The 20,488-nt window shown below is 53.4% G+C and overlaps 1 protein-coding gene across 1 annotated transcript; it reads right to left on the reverse strand.

Annotated features, from left to right (window-relative positions):
• Positions 1–17,643: 17,643 nt before the first annotated feature.
• Positions 17,644–20,312, reverse strand: ZNF703 (zinc finger protein 703). Its single transcript, XM_077769530.1, is given in 3 exon segments — positions 17,644–17,963; positions 17,966–19,184; positions 20,209–20,312. Coding segments are annotated over 3 exon segments (1,575 nt in total). The 5' UTR covers positions 20,290–20,312; the 3' UTR covers positions 17,644–17,688.
• Positions 20,313–20,488: the final 176 nt, after the last annotated feature.

The following is a 20,488-nucleotide window of genomic DNA, read 5'->3' on the forward strand; positions in this document are numbered from 1 at the left end:
CTACCTTTTCTCCCTGGAGAAATGAGACGTGCACGTTTTAAGGTCCTCTAAGCTCCCCTCCTAGAAAGCGAAGGTGACCACTTTTCTGTTATTTTCTTACAAGTCCATTTAAGTGAATGAGCAGCCTGGAAGGTAATCAGTCTGTCACCCAGTGAGCAACCCTGTTGAGTGGCCTCTGTGAGCATTAGTCACTGAGAGAGCATACAGAAGAAATCGAATCCGTCATCTCTGCCCTCATGTTGCCCCCAATCTGCGGAGAAAAACAGGATCCACAAAAACAACAGGATGCTTGCAAAGTCACGCCGGTGGGTGGTTGGAGGAAAGGAGGCTCTTTATTATGCTGTTTGGGAAATCACTTTAAACTTCTCAATCTGTTATAATATCTATTATCTCATTTCATTTGGCCCTCGCAATAATTCTCTGAAATAAAACCATGGACTCTTACAGCCAAAAAGGGCCTTAGGGATCATCCCTTTTATCCGATCCTCTCCCTTTTATCCAGTCCCTTCCCTCTACTGGGAGGAAACCGAGGCACAGATGTGCAAAGTGCTTCGCCCTGGGTGGGGGGCCCAGAGGGGCTTGAAGTGAGACCCAGTTCTCTTGGCTCCCCTTGGTTCCCCTCTCTCCGACACTGTCAGCGTGGGGTCGAGTTATAGGTTGGAGGTCACAGGAGCATTTGGAGGGTTGGGTCACAGGAGGGGCACCCCCTAGACACAGAGTCACAAGAGGAAACATTAGCATTTAAGGAGTATTTTCTGAGACCGAAGCTCCTGCAGCTGGGGTAGCCAGATCTGGGTAATCCTGGAGGCTGGGAATGCCTAACCATGAAGGTCAGTGGCGGGCTGTAGTTACACAGGGCCCCAGCGATGAACCGGATTCCTCAGCATGGAGCATTTAGGTACCAATCACTGGGCTGGGCAAAGACTCAAGACCTGGGACACCCACAGGAGTAAGTCGCCTGCTCCTGCTGGTGACTCAAGCCATTCCGCTTGCAGCAGGGGTGAGGTTCGTAACGCCAGTCAGGGCCTTCCTGCTGTAGCAAGGCCGAAAATAGGCTGTCCGGCCATCCTGCCCTGCCTCTGCTCTGATCGGAAAAAAGCAACATGACCCACCCTGGTGATTTTCTGAGGTGTTCCAGCCGTGGTCCAGAGGGCCACAGGGCAGATGCTGCAGTCCTGGTCTCCTTCCAGGCAGAGGGGTCCCCAGGGGACGCTGCCTGGCATAGCAGTACTGTCAGTGGGCGGATGTCAGGGGACATCTGGGTATATCGGGTCCTGGGTTCAAGGCTGCTTCTGTGTGTGGCTTTCTGCCCAGGGCATTTAAAGCACTGCTTATGAGACTTCAACATGCGTGCAAATACCTGGGGTCTTGTCCTAATGCAGACTGAGAGCCACAGGTCAGGCAGAGGGCCTGAGAGTCTGCATTTCTAACAGGCTCCAAGGCCATGGTGATGTTGCTGATTTTAGGGTCACACTTGGAGGAATAAGGCTTTGAAGGGGAATTAATGGGAGTTCAGATTTCCAAGGCCTTCACCTGGATGGTGGCCTTGCCAGCTCTTTCTACCTGAAGGTTTCCATCTTTCAAACATTTTGGCTTTATTTTCTGCCTTTTCTAGACACTTCCAACCCCCGACTCCACCTGACTCTGAACTGACTTCTCCTTTGAACGCTGGTGGTACTGGCCACCTCTGGCACTCATTTGGCCCTTAGCGTCCACGGTCCAGGCTATTCATCCGTTTGTTATTTCCCCAACTAGTGTGCCGGCTACCTGCGTTCCACCTACTTCCCTGTGTCCAAGCCACAGCATCGTGACCGCAGCCAGGATTCCATGAGTGCCGACTCCTTGCATCGATCCGCCCTCTTACAGCCAGCATCTGCTTTTCCGCACCCTTTGTCACCTTGCTCAGCTGGCCTACAGAATCCTCGCTGGGCCAGTCCCTCTGTCCCCATTGCCGGGGACTCCTTCTCTAGAACAACAAGATGGATTCCGTTCCTCTCCTGAGAGAGTGTTGAGTTCCGGAATGGGGGTAACCATTCTCTCTTGGCAAAGGAGGAGCCGCCCAGTCAGGCGGGCCAAGGGACCATTGATCTGAGTCCAGTGAAAAAGTGGCTTCTCGGGAGCCCTGGATCCAGGCCCACTTCTAGACAACTTCTTCTTTCAACTCTCTTTCATGTGTTTTAACTTCACAAACATGCCAGTTCCCAGCTGCCCTGGAGAGAGCGGCGATGGTGGTGGGTGGTGGTGGGGAGGCCGCAGCAGGAGTCAGACGCCCTGGTGGGGTGGGGGAGGGTGTGGTGGCGCGGTTCCCCCTCCCAGAGACTTTTCCGCTGGGGACTGCGATTGTATTTCAAGTCTACCTGACTTGGGTGATCGCACAGTTACACATATTAAAATAGAGATGTCCGTGTAAGGCAAATTCACACCAACATCTCATCCCTTTCTTCTGTCCTTTATACCTCCCTCCCTCCTTCTCTTTCTCTCTCTCTCTCTCTCTCTCTCTCTCTCTCACACACACACACACACACACACACACACACACACAAATACTTAACCAATTAAATCTGTTGAGCGCTATTTGCAGATGATGGTGTGGAATTGTGCTGGACTTGTGTCCGGCCTCATTAAATGTCAGCATTAACAATACGGCACTTGGCAATCAAGGCTGCTCTGTGGCTGTTAGTCATTAATCACCATCTGACAGTCCTGAATTGGAAACGAGGAGCCTGTTCACATGTGCTCTGTGTACCTAGTTACCCTCTTGGTAATCAGTCTCGAAAAAGTTTTCTTTGACTCCCTGCCTGCGAGGACCTCTGTCCTGGCAAGGGGGCAAGGGGTCATGAGGCTGTGCTCCCCTCTCCTCCTCCTCCTCACTGGGAAAAGAGGTTGAGGTCCTAAGAAAACAGGGGGGAGAGGAGCATATTGTTTTTGGCCTACTCTTTCCCTCTTAGGCCTGTTTTATGCAGCCTTGTTTTTATATTCTGGCCCAATGGCCAGGAAAATTCTCTTTCTCCCTGAAGAAATCCTGAAAGACAGCAGGGAGGTCGGTTCTGTTCCAAAAGCTGGTGGGGTAAGCGTGCAAATGCGTCCTTTTCCAGGCCGCTCAGCGGTGGACCTCTGTCTGCTAGATGGGGGTGCTTGGCTAATTTCGGGGACTGCTTCCCGCAACGTGGATCTGAATTTTCACAGGTCTGCTGGATCCGTTTGCAGAATTGAGAGCTAGGACCACCTTCCCCCTGGGGCCCATCCCCAGCACCTTCCTACAGCCGTATTAATTTATTTGTTGATTCAAGAAATATCCGTTGAGGGCCTGGACCGCGGGTCCAGCCGGGAACACGGGGCCAGTCGGCACTGTGGCAGGGGGTGCTCTTTGAAAGGAAGTCCTTCTGGCAGCATTCTGGCTGCCAGGTCCTTCCCAAGGACACCAACCCTGGAGCTGGCATTCCTGGGGAAACGTTCATGTGGCAGAGTTTTTCAGACCTGGCTCCTTCCCACCCCCTGACGTCTCATTCCCGGGAGCCCTGCTCTCTGCCTACTTAGGTGTGGGCTGTTCCCAAACAGGCTTGGTGATGGACAAGAGGGGTGTCTTCTCTCTCTACCCCATGCATAGAACAGTTTTATGATTTTCCCCCTGGGACTTTGCTCCTTAACTCTAAGAAGTGAGTTGAATGGGGGAATTCCAGCCACCATGGCAAGTTGGGAGAGGAAGGAGGTCACTGGCTGCCCGTCCCCCGGTGGGTCCCCTCTGCCTGCCACTATATCTGAAATCCTGTGCCGTCAGGAACACCTCTTCTGTTCTGGTTTAACCGACTGAGCCACCCAGGTGCCCCTACACCTCTTCTGTTCTGGGCATGGGGAGACAGAGGAGAGAAGGGAAGGTTTCTGGAACACGTGACCACTGGGCCATTGGTAAAGGGAGTGTATCTTTTCTCTCTTGCCTGATTGCCTTTTTGCCCTTCTTGTTCCTTCTTTGAGTTTTACCTCCAGCGGGGGTCTCTTCTCTCATCAAACTAGTGACTTCAGCTTAAAGATGTTGACAAATGCTTAAGCTCTTGAGCTCTTTTCAGATTAAATGGAATTTGGCAAGCATTTCTTGATTGACTGCCTTGTGCCTGGCACTGTCCTAGGCATACAAGGGGACATGAGTGTGCGTAAAACATCCTTCTTGCCTTTAAGGAACTTACGGTCCAGTGAGGGGTGAAGAGGGGTCCTCACATAGAGAAAGACTATCAGAGAGATGAAATAAGGGGCTCAAGGGATTCAGAGCAAGGGGAAACCACAACCGATTGGGGCAAAAACGAGACCAGTGAATTTGGGAGAGGGGATAGGCTCTTTAGGGGGAAGGAACTGGATACAAGAGCTGGATGTCTAGGAAACAGCGAGTCGTCATGCTTGGCTCCTGCGAAGTTTCCGGCAGGGATGGGTGGAAAGGTGTCAGGGCCATTCTGTGGAGGACTAGATTTCTATGTTAAAGGTTTGGCCTTGATTTGAGTGGGGCTCCTCAGGGGGAAGCCAGTGAAGGCCTGTGCGTTTCTAAGAGTAAGTAACACACTCTCCAGTATATCATTAAAATATTATCTTTCTGGAGGAGAGAAAGCTGAGTCTCCCTCAAGCTTCACTCTTGGGCAAGAATCTTGTAATTATACATTAATTTGTGTCATCATCAGTTTAATTTCTGTCTCCATCAGCAGCTCCCCCCACCACGGCTCCAGGAGCTGGAGAACCTCCAAGCTTGGCCCCAGGGCATCCCTGAAACTCTCCTGAGAAGTCCTGTCCGCCCCAGACCAGCCTCCAGTCTCCCTCTGGCTCCCCGAGGTAGCCACCGCAGTGGTGCCCTGGACTGTGGGGCGGCTGGGCAGTCAGTGCTCTCTCCCTCCACACCCCTTGGCTTCCCTTCTCCTCCAGGCTCCTCCCCCTCCTGGTTTTTTCCAGGGCTCTTACTGAGTTACTGAGCTTTTGTCCTCCCCAGGGAGGCACAGCTACCGGGGACAAGGATCTTCATGACAGGAGAATTTGGCTGACGCTCAGGTGTGTGGTTCCCCAGCCCAAGACACTCTTCCTTCTTGAGCCGGCTGACCCTGCTCAGCCTCCGGGTCTCAGCTTCACGGTCATGGTCCCAAAGAGGCTGTCTCTGACCTTAGTTCTAACCAAGGGTTCCTTGCCACACCCTCTCTGTATGCACCCTAGAACACCCTGCATTTCCTTCATTGCCACGACCACAGTTTATAACCCTATGTTGAATTGTTTAATTGTTTTTCTTCTTATTAGTCTGTAAGATTCAGGAAGGCAGGGGCTGTGTCTTTTTGCTCACTGTTGTACTTCCAGAGGTGAGCCCAGTTCCTGGCATATAATAGATGTGTAGTAGACGGTCCTGAATGAACATACTGATGGTGCGGGGTCCGTCTGGGGGCTGGATGACCTCAGAGCTGATTGGGCATCTACCCAGTGGCCTGGGGGTGGGTAAACTATGTGGTTTTTTTTGTTTTTTGTTTTTTTTTTTAGAAGGAAAGGGAGAGAAGAAAATATGGACTGAAGAGAGTACGTGTGGCTTCGTATTCTTGGAAACCCTCTCTCATGGCCTGGCCCCATGGAATGTGCTTAGTCTTGCTCCACAGGGGATCGTGGGTAGGTGAAGGCTTTGGATAGAGGACCCCACTTCTCCTCTGATAGAGTCCCCAGACCTTGGAGCCTGGCTTGAAAAAAAAAAAAAACCCTCTGGATGTTCCAAAAAGAAACAGCGCCTTTCTGACCCCAACTACCTTTCACTGCCCTGTTCCTGAAGGATTCTGAGCGTGGAAAGCCCAAAGAAGCCCTCAGGGCTGTTTGGAGTGTAGGGGATAGTTTTGGTTGGCTCCATGATTGTGGGGGAGGGGTGCCGCAAACAAGTAATATATTAAGACCAAGGATGCTAGACCTTCTGCCCTACACTGGAGGGTCCTGCCCAATAAAGAAATGTCTTGGTTAAATAATGTCAGTCATGTCCCCTCTGAGAAACAGTCAGATGAAGAAAAACAAGGACTTGAAGGTTTATCTCTCTGGGGCTTTAGACCCCCCTGTGGGTCCTGTCCCCAGAGTTCCTGAGGCCCATGGACAGAAAGTGGAGAGGCCTACCCCGTCCACTGGAGCATGTGCCGTGGCACTCGGGGGTCACTGTCCTGTCTGGTCCCCTCTCAGCACTCCCTCTGTGCCTCTCAGAAACCGGCGAAGCTGTCCAGCAGGCCCTGTTCGCCCAAGCCAGGCCTCCCTCAGCCGCGATGGTTAACTTTTTCCATATGCCGGGGCTGCTCCTGTGTCACACAACGAAGGAGGATGGGGAGAGACATGCGGCCAGAGTGGCTGCAGTTGGAGGCGAGGGTGGCCCGCGGGAACGTCCGAGGGCTGGTGGGACAGGAGTTTTGAGGGGGGGTGTCGCCGTGCGGGGGAAGCGCTGGGGGAAGTCAACGGCAACACGTTCTAGCCTGTTGGGGGGATGGCCGTTGGCACCAGGAGAAATCCATCCAGCGGAGCCAACCCTCATTAATCATCCGGGCGGCTGAACTGCCAGCTCCTTTCAAGATCTTTCAAGAAGGGTTTTCACCCAAAATAGAGTTGAAAATGTGCTGGGCCCTACTCAGAATCTCATCAGTCTGGGCATTATGGGAAGTGTCAGGCAGGCTGTGACAGACAAGGCCCACTCTGTTCAAGGGGTCCTGACTCCCACGGCCTGTCATATCAAGCGCCTGATCAAATTTGACAGCTTCATTTGTACCTACAGAATAGATAAAAGGGGCTGTTCATTGAAACAAATGGAGGGGAAGGGGTGGGGGAGGGAAGGGAGGTGAGAGGGAGTGTGTGTGTGTGTGTGTGTGTGTGTGTGTGTGTGTGTGTGTTGGGGGGAGGAATGACATTCGGGGTAGGACAGGGGAGGGTGTTGTGAGGAGCAAAGGATGTTAAGTAGGATGCTCTCCATGAACATTTTGGCCAACACCCCCCCAGAGGAGGGAACGGGGGTCAGGGAAGACAGGTGAGTATCAGGAAGGGGATGGACCTGAAGGCCCCTTCTGTCACTGTCACCATCAAGAGGCTCTTGAGACCCTCTCTGTGCTCTGGGCCCTGACACTGTAGAACTGGAGCCAGGAAGGTGGGCCCCGGGAGTGAGAGCACCCAGGGTGGGTGGCCGTGGCTGAGGGAGCATGGCCAGTGTAGGTGATGCACGTTTCAGCCTTGAGCTGAAGTTTGCAAATAGCATTCCTTCCCCCGCCAAAGCAGCCCCTTCACTGTGCTTCCCTGGGCTTGGTCTGCAATGAGGCTGTTGCCCTCCTTTGACTGCCTGGCCACACCTGCGCCGGTGGCCCCAAAGCACTGATGCCCTTAAGTTATGCTTGCCGTCATGCTCCCTGCAGACGGGAGCTTGTTGGCGTGAGCAGGGGGTGCATCCTCCAACACACCCTGGCTTTGGGCTTTCCTCGGGCTGCCTCACTGGCCTCAAAGACCTCTCTCCTTCTTCCTGTGGGGGACTGGGGTGAGTGAATGCATCCTTCCAGCTCTCAGAGTGCTCTGAACGCCCGGCACTTTTTAGGAGTCCCCTTCATCTGCTAATGTCATACTTTGTTTCACATTAACAGTATGTGTTTGTAGGGTTTCCCTTCTAGGTTTTTTTTTTTTTTTTTTTTTTTTTTTTTTTCTGGGAGAGAGAGAGNTTTAAACAGTGTGATGAGAAGGGCCATGTCTTATGCATCTTCTATCCTCTGATAGCATTTAGCACAGGCAGTAGATTCTCAAAATTATTTCCACAAGTACATGCACACTGCAAAGTTCAGTTGCGACCCTCAGGGGGTGAACCTGGGATCAAGGGACTTTAAGATTTTTTCTGACCTACAGTCTTTAGTGGAGAGGGTCCGAGGTTGACAAGGCTCCACCTATCCTGCCCCCATCCATTTAGAGCCATTGGGAGAAAGGTCCTCTTGGACACAGATGCAGCCCAGGCTAGTGTCATGGGCGGCCACAGAGACCCCACTTGCTCTGCTTGGCCAGGTGCTCTGGGGCAGGGCAGCAGCCTCATCACAGTACGTGGTGGCCCTTGTGGCAGGAGTATAGGTCTTGGGAATCAGACAGACTTGATAGGGATCTTGCCTCTACTGTTCACCGGCTTTGTGACCCTGGGCAAAAAGTGTTCAATAATAGATTCACCGCAGAGAATTGCTGCCAGGATGAAATGAAGTCTTGTATGGAAAGTGCTTAGCACAGTGCCTGGCACACAGCAAGCACTCTACAAATGTTAGAGAAGGAAAAAAAAAAAAAAAGCCATGTCTGATCCCTGTTGCCCAGACCTTTCTCGTTTCAAATGAGAGCACCTACTGTTGATGGCACTTGTTGGTCAGTGACCATTGATCCGTATCGCTTTCAGTCAATCCTGAACCTTTTTTGTAAGTTTCACAGATGAAAGCATTCCTAGAATCCAATACATGGGAGGTCTCTCCCCTTCTTGTAAGGATGGCTTGTTAATTACACCGCCTCAATGCTCAAATGGGCGGGTCTTTCCAAGCCACCTGGTGGAGATCTCAGGACTACAACGTATGCAGAAGGTCACAAATCTCTTTGAACTTCAGGGTCTCATAGCTCTGAGATGTCCGCCCTCACTGTAGCAAGGCCAGGATTGTCTGGCTGGAGCATTCCATCCCCGGAGGCACCTGTTTCCTGTGATTTCAAGTGTAAACTTTCTCCAGGTAAACAGGGCTCAGGGGGTTTGGAAGGAGTTTCTGTTTGTTGAGGCCCGAGGAAGCAGGGTGGAGGTGAGCTGGACGGAGGGAGAGGAGAGTTCTGCCTTACTCACTGTGGATGTGGGCAGTCACGCATGCCTTCACCACACTGCAAACCCAGCTTCCCCCCGTGTAAAATGAGCATGGGGAGGGCAGGATGGAAGCTGGTCAGAGCGCCCAGACGGCACCCCCTCCAGCTCTCCTCTCCTTCCTGGGAGGGTCAGCGTCTTGCCCTTGGCAATTAGGAGAGGCTGGGCGATCAGTTCTAGCCAGAGGAGTATGAACAGATGAACAGAAGTGACATATGTCATTCTGGCCTAAAATGTTGTTTGTACAAGAGTCTTCAGTTCTTCCCCCGCTCTGACCACCGAGGATGCTCCTCTGTGAATCAGTGGGTCTGATAAATTGTGTGCAACACTGTGACGCTCTCTGACGGTGTGTCACCTTGGTTAGACTGAGCGACAGTTCCCACTGATCTAACCGAGCATGAATCTAGGTACTTCTGTGAAGGAATTGTGCAGATATGATTCAAGGTCCTAATCAGTTGATTTTTTAAAAATGTTTTATTTATTTCTAGGAGACAGAGAGAGAGACAGTGTGAGCAGGGGAGGGTGAGAGAGAGAGGGAGTCACAGACTGAAACAGGCTCTAGGCTCTGAGCTGGCAGTCAGCACAGAGCCCGACGCGGGGCTCGAACCCACGAACCGTGAGATCATGACCTAAGCGAAAGTCGGACGCTTAACCGACTAAGCCACCCAGGTGCCCCCTAATCAGTTGATTTTAAGTAGACCAAAAGGGAGGTTGTCTGGGTGGGCCCAACCTAATCAGGCAAGCCCTTTGAAAGAGGGCTTAGGCCTTCCCTGAATTTAGAGACTCCAGAGGGCTCATGCCAGTAGGTTCCAGGCTTGGATCTTCCCTGCCTGTTCGTCCTACAGACTTCCACTTGCTTCGCTAGCCACCACAATCTCACAAGCAATGCTTCGCAATAAACGCCTACTGTATTACTGGTTCTGCTACTCTGCTCAACCCCTGACTGACACAGAGATCTTTGTCAATGATGGAGATGTAGTATAAATGAGAAATAAGCCTTTGTTGTGTTAAGTCCTGAGATTTGGGGGTTCATTTGTTACCACAGCATAGTCTAACCTATACTGACCATCGCAACATGAATAGAGCTGTTGGGCCGTCATATATTTAAGCTCACACATCTGTCTCCTATTGGCCATCATATATTTAAGCTCACACACCCTCGAGGCAAGGTCCATGTGTCTCCTGTCTTTTTAGTCACAGAGATGGCCATGGTACCTACTATGTAGTGGGTACTCTGTGAATGTTTACCGAGTGAGTCAAACCCACTGCCCCCAGCAGCATCTTGGCTCTTGGAAGGGAGGGGCAGGACCGAGGTAGTTGGAATTACACAGTGCCTAGCACAGCCCCAAGCCATGCAGGCACACTGGCTCAAACATTCTGATGGGGACAGATCCCGTATCCTATCCATCTGTAGCATCTAGATTCCCTTTGATACCAAGTCTCAAGCTATTGGCTTAGGGCAAAGACTTTTATAATCAGAACTGTGTTAGGATCCTGTTAGAATGCCACAGCTCCTTAACGGTGAGACCTCTGGCCAATTGCTTGACCCCTCCGAATCTGGGTTTTCTCAATAAAGGGAACTAGAGGTTTGTTGTAACTATTAAATGTCCAGCATCTATCATTTATTCAACTGTGCCGTGGCGCACTCAAATGATGCTTCCTGAGAAACCCTAGCTGGGCCTGGCATGTTGTTTCTGCACATTTGTTTAGCTGTGACCATATTTGAAACTGTCAAAAGTAAAAAGGAAAAGCACGGTCACACCATTTCCTTACGGACTGGCTATGAACCTGTGTGTAACCCGCACTACACTCACGTACACAGTCATATGTACACACGCCCAGAAGAGCAAATAGGACACAGGGAGTGTGCATTGACATTTTCCAAATTACCGTTTCCATTCTGAAATCTGGCTCGGATTTAAACTCCAGAAGGATCATTTGATTTTATGTTCTAAAGAGCTGTGGAGATACCTGCTGCTCACTCAGGGCCAAGGTCCCCCCGACTCCTCCATGGTGGGATTTTTATCTACTTTTCACTTCTTTTCTTGCCAGTTCCATCTTCCAAAAGCAATTGGCTGTACGTTAGGAAATGTGATTCTTTTTGTAGACCTTGATTTAACCTCATGGGATTCTCAACATTATTTTCAATAATATTTTTGATCCACTTAAGTACCCATGCGGTCTTTAAAATACTTGCATCAAAACTCAACTCAACGCAGCATCTCTTCAAATTAAAAAATGGTATTTTAATAATTCATTTTGTTGGATCCCCTTCTCTGGGTGAAAATTCCACATTACAGTATTTTTCTTCTGTACGCTCCCCTGCCTCCCACCCTCTCTCCCCCCAGCCCATTATTGAGGTGAGGTCACAAAATTTCTTCTTCTGGAGGTTTCACACTCTGTCCTGCTAAGAACTTTAGAACTACTTGATTGGGGATGAGTGACCAAGCATTCTAGCCAGCTCTGACCTTCCATAATGCTTTACTCTTTAAACATTTTATAAACTCATAGAATATTCCAGTTAGAAAGGGCTTCAAAATTAGAGGGCTCAATAGCTCCATTTTAGAAATAGAAAAATAGACGCAGAGATTAAGTGACTTGCTCAAAGTCACACAGCAATTAAGTTTCAGAACTAGAAGAAAATCCCCATTTTCTGGCTCCCATTTCTATGCTCTTTCTACCAGATATGCAGTGACTAGACCATCCTGGACTTATCAGGACAACCTTCAAGTACACGAACGTGTACTTCTACTTTTGACTCCATTTTGAAATGTATAAAATACGGTCGCTTCATTTTCCCCTCAGCCAGCAGGTTCAACTTCTTTTCTCTTAAGAGAAAGTTTTCCCAGTTCATCTGTGATCCAAATCCACTGACAGCTTTTCCTGTTTTAGGAAGTGCTAATAATGCTGGTGATACACCAGCACCCTGGGAAAACTTGGAAAGGCACTTCATTTAGGAAGAAGTACAAACCATTTCTGTGCCTCAAATGCTCTCTGGCAGGTGCGAGTCGATTAGGGAGAAAGGAGTGGAAGAAAAGTCAGATGTTCTGTATAGTGTTAGCAAAGCCTCTTCCTTCATCTGCTTTAGAAATGGAAATGACGAGCTCAGGGGCTCAAGCTCCAGCTCTCTTATCACTATGGAATGAAAGCCTCACCCATCTTCAGCCTTCAGAAAAAGGATGAGCGTCCACGGAACTGGGGAGCCTCCCAGAAGATCAGAGCTTCTACAGTGAGGTCCCCCCACATTTGCCCCAGGGGTCTCTCCCTCCGGCTCCTACAGCCCACCCATCTGATCCTCACAATTAGCACCTTATTACATCCTGTCCTAGTCTCCACTGTCTGCACAGTATGATCAAGCACATTATTAGATTGGCATAAATGCACTTATATGTAATGCTATCTATCTGGCTCCCTGTCTCACGGGTCCGTCTTGTCTCCCCCAGCTAAATCAGACAAGAATTTTGTCTGAGTTTTCTCCTTGTGTCTTATGGCATCCAGCACTGTGCTGGGCACATAAACAAGAATTCTGTAAAGTCTGTTTCTTTTGATGACTGACTGCCCGGAAGTATGAGTCCCTAAATACCGGCATGTGACTTTCAATCCGCCCATTTCTCTATTTTTGTCATCGGATGCATCATTCATCAAAATACTAAATATACAGGTGGAAAGAAGTAGATATCACATTTGTGGTCCCGCCACCTCTTTTTAAAAGTTGAAATCAACTGCTGGGCTCCATCGATTTCCAGCAAAGCCCCTGGCCTCACTCCCACCCCCGGGACACGGGCAGAAGTGTGTGTGTGTGTGTGTGTGTGTGTGTGTGTGTGTGTGTGTGTTGGGCAGGAGGATGCTTCAATTCTCTGTTTCTGGCCTCTGCCAGCCTCCCTCTCCACTGGGTGCCTTCCTGTATTTGGACCCAGTGGCTGACAGCTGTTTTGGGGGGACTGGAGGAGAAAATGTGGGCATGCTGAGTGTTCGAATACGACAGGCTTTGTCCCGGGGCCCTGGTACGTCTCCACTGACCTTGGAACTGAGTGACCGGGGACAACCGAGGGGAGGCAGCTTCCTTCTCTCTCCAGGCTGCAGGTTTTTAATGTCTCCTTTGTTGGTCTGGGCCCCTGGAGATGGCACTGAAGGGAGAGACTTTAGGCTGTTCCCTCCCTCCCGGACAAAATGGTGCATGCTTTTCCTGTTTAAACAGGGCGCAGTTGTGAAGTGCCCTGACTCCGCACACACCAAGGCCCGGCAACGGCTGCAATAAATCAATAGGAAAATAGAAGCTGCCAGTTAGACTAAACAAGTGCATTTGCAAAGACGGCTAGCCCTCATTAATCACTCTGACAGTCCTAAAAACACATTTCCCCTTTAATGACTGTATTTGGATAATCAGTGCTTTTTCCTCCTCAGTCAGAGTTTGAGTAACAGACAGCTGGTGTTATTACAGCCATTGGGGAGGGAGGGCCGGGATTAGGGTCTGCGAGAGCCATGCACTGGAGGTCTCCTCAAACCCGGTCGGCTGCAAAGCCGTTGTTATGCAATAATGAGAGGGAGCTTTGTGCTGCCATCGATGGCTCTGGGCAGCCATGTGCAAGTCTCCCCAAACCTGGACACCCCGCCCCCCCCCCCCCCNTTGATGAGCTCCGGCAGATTTAACCCGGGCTGAGGAGGCAGGAGTTTCTCTGGCAGCCAGGTAAGAAGACGGGTCGATGTGATCTGGCTCTGCTTCCTTTAGGTGACTTTGGCTTTCGGGAGAAACTTTGAAACCAGGCACATTCCTCTCTATAAATGATGTAACACATTAATGCACAGCACATTATGAAAATGGTAATTCAAACCCATAGTGCTCCAAATTAAACCATACATTATCGGATGCACTCAACCATCTATTTTGCAAAAAGACAGGACGAATGAAATCAAATCAAACAGAAAACTGGAGTGCAGCTTCCCCTACAGAATGATTAATAAAGTACAGAGCCTCAGGATTATTGCAAGATGAATTCCACGGTAACCCAGACATACATCAGGCAGGCGTTAGCTCATATATCGAGAGACACGTCACAGCATGCCGGGTAGGGGCTGCCTAAAGAAGGGCCCCACACCTCCCGCTAGGGCTCTGGGGTTCTCAGGAGGTGGGTCAGCGGTGGGGATGACTGGCAAGTGAAAAACCTAACACCACGCAGTTCTGTTCCTGTCAAACCTGTATCTGAGAACGAGCCTTGCCCCTCCCTCTCCTCCTCCCTTCCTCCGCGGCTGCCCACGAGGCCACAAAAATAACCAGGCAAGAGGTGTGAAAATCTGACCTGGGGCCAGGAACGTCCAGTGTCTCAAGTTCCGGCTTCCACCCTTCCTGGTGCCTTGGGAACACAGGCCCCAGTTCTGGCGCCTGGGGGAGATTAGGAGGAAGACAGGGAGGAGGGCTAGGAAGAGCAGGAGATGGAGACATAGAAGGTGGAGGTGATTCTCAAAGAAAAGAGTGGCTGGATGAATTAATTATGCAAATAAGCAGTTGGTGGGGAGTATTACTTCTATTAAAACAGCAACTTTGTTTAATGAGAATTTAGCTATTGAAAGTAACCAACTCCCCACCAGCTAATTAAAACAGCCACATTTCTTAGGAACTGGCACCCATTTATGGTAGGGAGGGCTGACATTTCAGGGTGAGAACTGGGACACTCCAGACCACAGTGCTTGCCCTTTGATGTCACAAGGGTAGTTGGGGGCAGCCCATTCCTTCCCAGCCTGCAAAGGCCACTAATACATTTTCTGGGCGGAACTAAATAGTCTGGGGTGTTTCTAAGCTCATGGGCAAGCCAAGCAGCTCTAGAAACGTGACTTTTGCTATACGGAGAGTTCATTATTGGAGACAGTGAGTCTATTCCTTTCTCTTTCCCAACAAGAGGAACCTGTGGTCCTTTGCTAGGGAGGTCTGAAGCCCATGAAGTTTAAGGAAAGAGAAAAGCTTAAGTCTTCCTGCAGGGGGAGCAATTTCCAGCAGCTTTAGCAGGCATGAGAAAAAAAAAAGGTATCTGAAGGAAAGGGAAGGACTTGAGAGGAAGAGAAAATGGGAAATAACCAACAGCAGACAAAACAACAGGGAGAAAGAAAAACAAAGCAAGTCCCTACATTTCAAGTCATTGAAAGATTCTGGCCAGTCCGAACTTTGAGAACTCCGATCATGATGATTTCCCAGGATGCCCCGAGGTGGTCCCAGGGCGATTCTGCAGCCGGGTCGGCCACTCCCGGACTTGCCCTCCCTCACGTACTCAAAGACACCAGCAGCCGAGGTCCCTTCCCCTGGGACGCACCAAAGTTCTTCGGGGGGCCAGCACTGGCATTTTTTTACAGAAGCAGCCTGAGGTTGTCTTCACTGACGAAGGAATTTTGGCCAGAAACAAAGATATAGTTGGAAAACGTCAAAAGCCCTAATCCACTCCTCCCACCCCTCCAAGAACATCTAACGTTGAGGCTTTGTCAAGTCCCCGAGAGCATGACGCCGGGTGAGGAAGGCCCCTCTGAGATTCTCTAGCGGGGCGTGGGGTTCTCCGAGAGGACATACATCCCTTCCGCACCACCCTTCCACCCTTGACCTCGGGTTAAGGACGGACGTTTCAGACGCACGAAGCTTGCGGAGCACGAACTGCCCAGTTAAGTCACCATCCCCACAGAGCAAAGCGAAACAGCAGCGCAAATGCAGGTCACCAAAGCGGCACGGGGCCAGGCAGAGGGGAGCTGCCAGGAGGGGGCGTGGCAGACCACTTCGACGTGCGCCCAACAGGTGGTCGAGCGCCCTCGAGCGCTGGCCTGGTGCGCCCGGGAGCCAGCGGCCTTGGCCGCTCACCGCCCAGGGTAGACGTGAGGGCCTTCGGTCCTCTCCCCCGGCCTCGCGGAATCCCCGCGCAGTGCGGAGGTGCCCGGCCCTGTTCCACCATCCCGGCAAAGGCCGCCCCATCGTCGCCTGCCCGGGGATGCCCAAGCCAGTGCCAGCCGTGTGAGCTCAAGACAACAGGGACCGAGAGTGGCTTTAGAGTCCTGAGTAAACACTCTCTTCTCAGCAACACCGAAACCCCTGTCCAGAGAGAAGTCTCCGGAGAGAGGAGCAAATGACTAGGGTCGGCAACCCAGCGCTGGCCTTGGGGAGCCCCCAAGCTTTGCAAAGCACCCATGTCGGCAGGTGCATTGGTTTCAAGGTGTAGAAAAGGCAGTCAAGAAGAGGAAATCATTCCCATTTCCAGTGAGAAGCGCGGAAGGCGTCGTGGGGGCTGGCGCCAGGCACCTGTCTTTCTGCCACTAGGTGGCGCCAGAGGCACGTCGATTTAGCACACCTACAGCCCCGCGTCCCGATTCCCCGCTCAGCCCCTTGTAGCTCGAATCTAGGCCCAGAGGAAAAACCGCATTTACACACTCCCTTCACCTTGTCCCCAGGAAATGTCAAGGGCTTTGAAGCGATCCTGGGAGTTAAATAACCAAGTGGGAGGAAAAAAAAAAACTCCATAAAGGTGGTTTTATGTTATTTGTAATGCGTTGGCATAAGTTTTTTTTTTTTTCTTCCTCCTCCCCCTTTCTTGAGGAAAGGCATTAAACTCGTCCTTGAACGGAAATTTCAGAAGGAAACCATAAGGTGTTTAAACAAGAATAAAAGAAGGACATCTGCTTAGGTGTCTGGAAGCAGGACAGTGGGTGAGGCAAGAGAGAAACACACCACGGTGTGAATATAGCCAAGTATTCCATTTATTAACAAAATAAGTCTTACCAAGGGAGAGCTCTATTCATCCCCAACAGGCCCCACAGCCCCCGCACTGCTGCCTAAGACCAGGAGGGAGGGTAGGTGTGGGGAGAAGACCCAGGGGCCAAGTCTTCAATCCCAGTCACTGAGGGAGCCCACGGCCAACTTTGGGGATTCTGTTGGGTCCGGCCTGGGAAGGGGGTGAAGGGGCTACTGTGATGCGTGTACTCCCCGACTCCCCAGCCGTCCCCCAATGGAGCTAAGAAGGCTGTACTGCCCTCCGACATTGCCACTGGTCTGCTTTGGAGGGATCTAGCAACAATCACTGGCCCTGCCCCTACTAGGAGAGGGGTCTCAACAATGGAGAGAAAAACAAGACTAGAAATGCACTTTGCAAAATATAAAGAGCAAAGTTTTACGCCAGCCAGCAGGGCCTTCTAGGACTTTTGATTGAATGAGACTAGACCCACAGACCCCCACCAGCAGGCAGTGTGGCTGCCAGGTGTTTGGGGTCGTGAAGATGGCTGTCGGAGGCCACTAGGGCCTCTCTTTCAGGGCCGAGCCTGCTGGTGGGGTCAGGGCTCTCAGTGTTCAGAGCAAGACAGAGAAGCAAGGCTCTAATTTTGGGGGCCAGACCAAGGATCCCAGAAGGAGAGGGTTTGCGGGGAGGAATCACAGAGCAGAGTTCTGGGTCAATAGAACACAAGACCTCTTGCCACTAAGGCGGATCCCTGCACCCCCTAAACGCGTTACAGAAAAATATCTCCTCTCTGTTACTTGTACAAAGGGTAAAACAGAACCTCAAACGAGAAGAACTGAAGGGGAACGAGGGGAAAANAAAAAAAAAGAAAGAAAGAAAGAAAAAGAAAAAAAGCAAAAGGAAAAAAACACTTACATCTAAGAAAGAGGAAAAAAAATAAGAGAAAGGAAGAGGGGCGGGGAACATGTAGTTATTTGTGTGATTAATATTATTATTTGGGGAACACAGACTTTTTGCATACCATTGACTCGTGTGGGCCGTTAATGCACTTATATTCCCAGCTTGTAAGCTAACATTATAGTAAATAAATACACAGTCCGGTGGGGAGAATCTGGGCNCGGAGGGGGGAAGGAGAGGAGGGGTGGGTGGGAGCAAGAGCTGTAGTTACTGGTATCCGAGTGCGGAGGCTGAGGCTAGTCTCTGTCCGTACAGCGCATACGGTGAATAGTAGGGTCCGGCTGTGGGGAGGGACGGCACGGCCAGGCCCCCGGCTGTGGATAAGTGGCTCTTGCCATAGGGGTGGTACCGGCTTAGCCCCAAAGTGTGTGGACTCCGCAAAGACAGCGACCCGGGGCTGCCCGGCGCGGTGGGCGGGGGGAGGTGCAGATGGCAGGAGGCGGCGGCCGCGGCGGCCGCGGCGGCGCAGCCCAGGCTGGAAGCCNGGCCGTGTGAGTCCGTAGGTGGCTGAGCAGCTCCTCCGAGGTGGCGAAGCGCTTGTCACACGGCCCGCTGGCCGCGACCCAGTTGCAGCTGTGCGGCAGCGGTTCGTTCTGCAGCATGAAGCCGTAGGTGTAGAGCGGGTGGCCGGGGAGCGCGGCCTGAGCGGCGCTGGAGGAGAGCGCAGAGGGCTGCAGCGGGTGCCCGGGGTACACCAGCGGGTAGCCCCCGGCCTTCAGGCTGGGCCCGGCGGGGTCGTGAGCGCTGCAAGTGGAGCAGCTGGAGCCGCCGAGGTGCGAGGCGCTGTGGTAACCTCCCAGGCAGTAGGGGTCGCGGCATAATCCCTGCAGGAAGGAGGGCGGGGAGGCCCCGGTGAGCGGGCTGGAGCTGGGGGGCTTGCCGGGTGGCAGGCCCAGGCCCCCCGACAGCTGGCCTCCCACGAGGCCAGACTTGCTGGGATCCAGGCCAGGCACGAACTGAGACGGGTAGCCGGCGTAGGCGCCCACGATGGAGCCGTGGTAGCCGATGCTGGAGGGTGGCAGCGGGAACACCGAGTGGCCCGGCTTGTAGGGGGACACGGGCGCCACGTGGCCGGCCCCCACCAGCGCGGAGGGCGGCTCGGACTTGCGCCCAGAGGCCCCAGCCTCCGCAGCACCCCCGTGGGCGCCGGGCTCGCCGCCGCTGCCCCGGCTCACGGCCGCAGCCTCCGGGCTGGGCTTGGGCTCCTGGTCTTTCTTGTCTAGCTCCCCGGCGCCACTCCCACCGCCGTTCTTGCAGTCAGAGTGGTGTGGGGAGCCGCCCCGGGAGCCGCCGGGCGAGGACGACGACGACGACGCAGAGACGGGCGCTCCGTGCGGGGGGAAGGGCGTGCAGGCGGCGCTGGGGACCCTGAAGCCCGCCTTGTCTCCCGGGGACAAGGAAGATGAGGAGGAGGTGGAGGACACGGAGGAGGAGCCGCTGTCTTTGCGGGAATCGCCGCCGCCGGAGCCCTTGGAGTAGGGCTTGAAGCTGGATTTGTCCTCGGCTGGGGAGTCCCCCAGCTGCTTGAGGGCCGCAGACGCGGAGGCGGCACCCGTGGCGGAGCGGCCGGGGTCCTTCTCCCCTCCCAGCCCGTTGGCCGCCGCCGCTACCGAGTTGAGCTTGGAAGAGGGCGGCGGGTCCGGCTTGCCGATCTGGGAGCAAGTCTGGGCCAGCAGCGCCAACGGACTCTTCTTGGCGTCCAGCTGTGGGAGACAGCGGCAAGGGGAGGGAGAGGGGGGTGAGACTACGAAACGCACGGAGCAAGCGGGGTGCCCGGGGAGCTGGGTGGGCGAGGAGGGCCCGGGCTGCGGCCCTACGGGCAGGGAGAGCGTCCGAGAGCGCGGGCCGGGCGGGGCGGGGCGACTGGGCCGAGCCGCGCACGCAGGGTGCAGGGTGGGCCCCCTCGCTCCCCCCCNGAGCGCGGCCCCGGCCGGGGGGAGTGGGGCAGTGTCAGTGGCCCACCAGAGGCCGCCGCAGGAGCAGGTGACTGCTGTGGAATCGGGGCTGGGGGAGGGGCTGTGACTCGCTCCCTACCCTCTAAATTCCCCCTCCTCAGTGCCCAGGAAAAAACTTATTCCTTTAGTTTGGGGAACTTCGCTTGGGACGGGTTTCTGGCGGTGGCGCCGCGAGGTAGGAGCCGGGAGAAGCGCCTTCCGAAGCCAGGGGCTGCTGTTGGTGCTCGGCCAGTAGCCCCTCCCTCCCGGGGAGGGCACCCAAGGGAAGTGGGAGGAAGAAAGACCTGGGATCGGGAGTGCCTGGGCGTAGTGTGCTCTAACCGGATGGGACAGAGGCGGAGTGGGACGGGGGCGATCCGGTTCCAAAGACACCAGGCCGGGGCGGGGTGTGTGTGTGTGTGTGTGTGTGTGTGTGTGTGTGTTGGTGCGGGGGGGGGGAATCAGGAAAGGCAGAGATCATCTCTACCCTGAAAACTGGGTGCCAGAGGAAAAGTAAAGGACCCAGTCGAGACTCCAAGAGCAAACCCAATCCAAAAGAAAGCACGTAGCTCCGAAAGGCGAGTGTGGAAGGGGAAGCCTTCCACGGAGAAGCCTGGGGAAGAACCGGGTGGACTCCGATCCCGGTTCCCCCGGTCCCTCCTGACCCCGTCTGCCGGCGTGGCCGGACCTGGGCGTCGCATCGAGCCCCGGGGCGCAGGGAGTAGGGCCGTGGGCCCGGCAGTGTTGGGAGAAACGGGGCCGGCGCTGGGCGGGCAGCGACCAGGAGACTGACCTCAATGGGGCTGACGGGGGTGGAGGACAGCGGCTGCAGGTACTCCGGGTGCAGGAGGTGGCCGGTGTGAGCGCTCAGCATCTTCAGGACCCTGATTGGGAGCCGGTTCGNGCCGCCGCCACTAGCCCCGGCGAGCAACACAAAAACCTTCGCCTTCGCAGAGCCGCACGTCAAATAGCCGCGATCGGCAGCCACACTTCAAAGGGATCGCCGCGCCCGCCCAATCGCAGCTCTCGCCGGGACCCCGGGGCGGGGAGAGCGGCGGGCGGAGGCCGGCGCC

This window comes from Crocuta crocuta, unplaced genomic scaffold (assembly GCF_008692635.1).
Source record: "Crocuta crocuta isolate KB4526 unplaced genomic scaffold, BGI_CrCroc_1.0 scaffold698, whole genome shotgun sequence".
NCBI classification, from domain to species: Eukaryota; Metazoa; Chordata; class Mammalia; order Carnivora; family Hyaenidae; genus Crocuta; species Crocuta crocuta.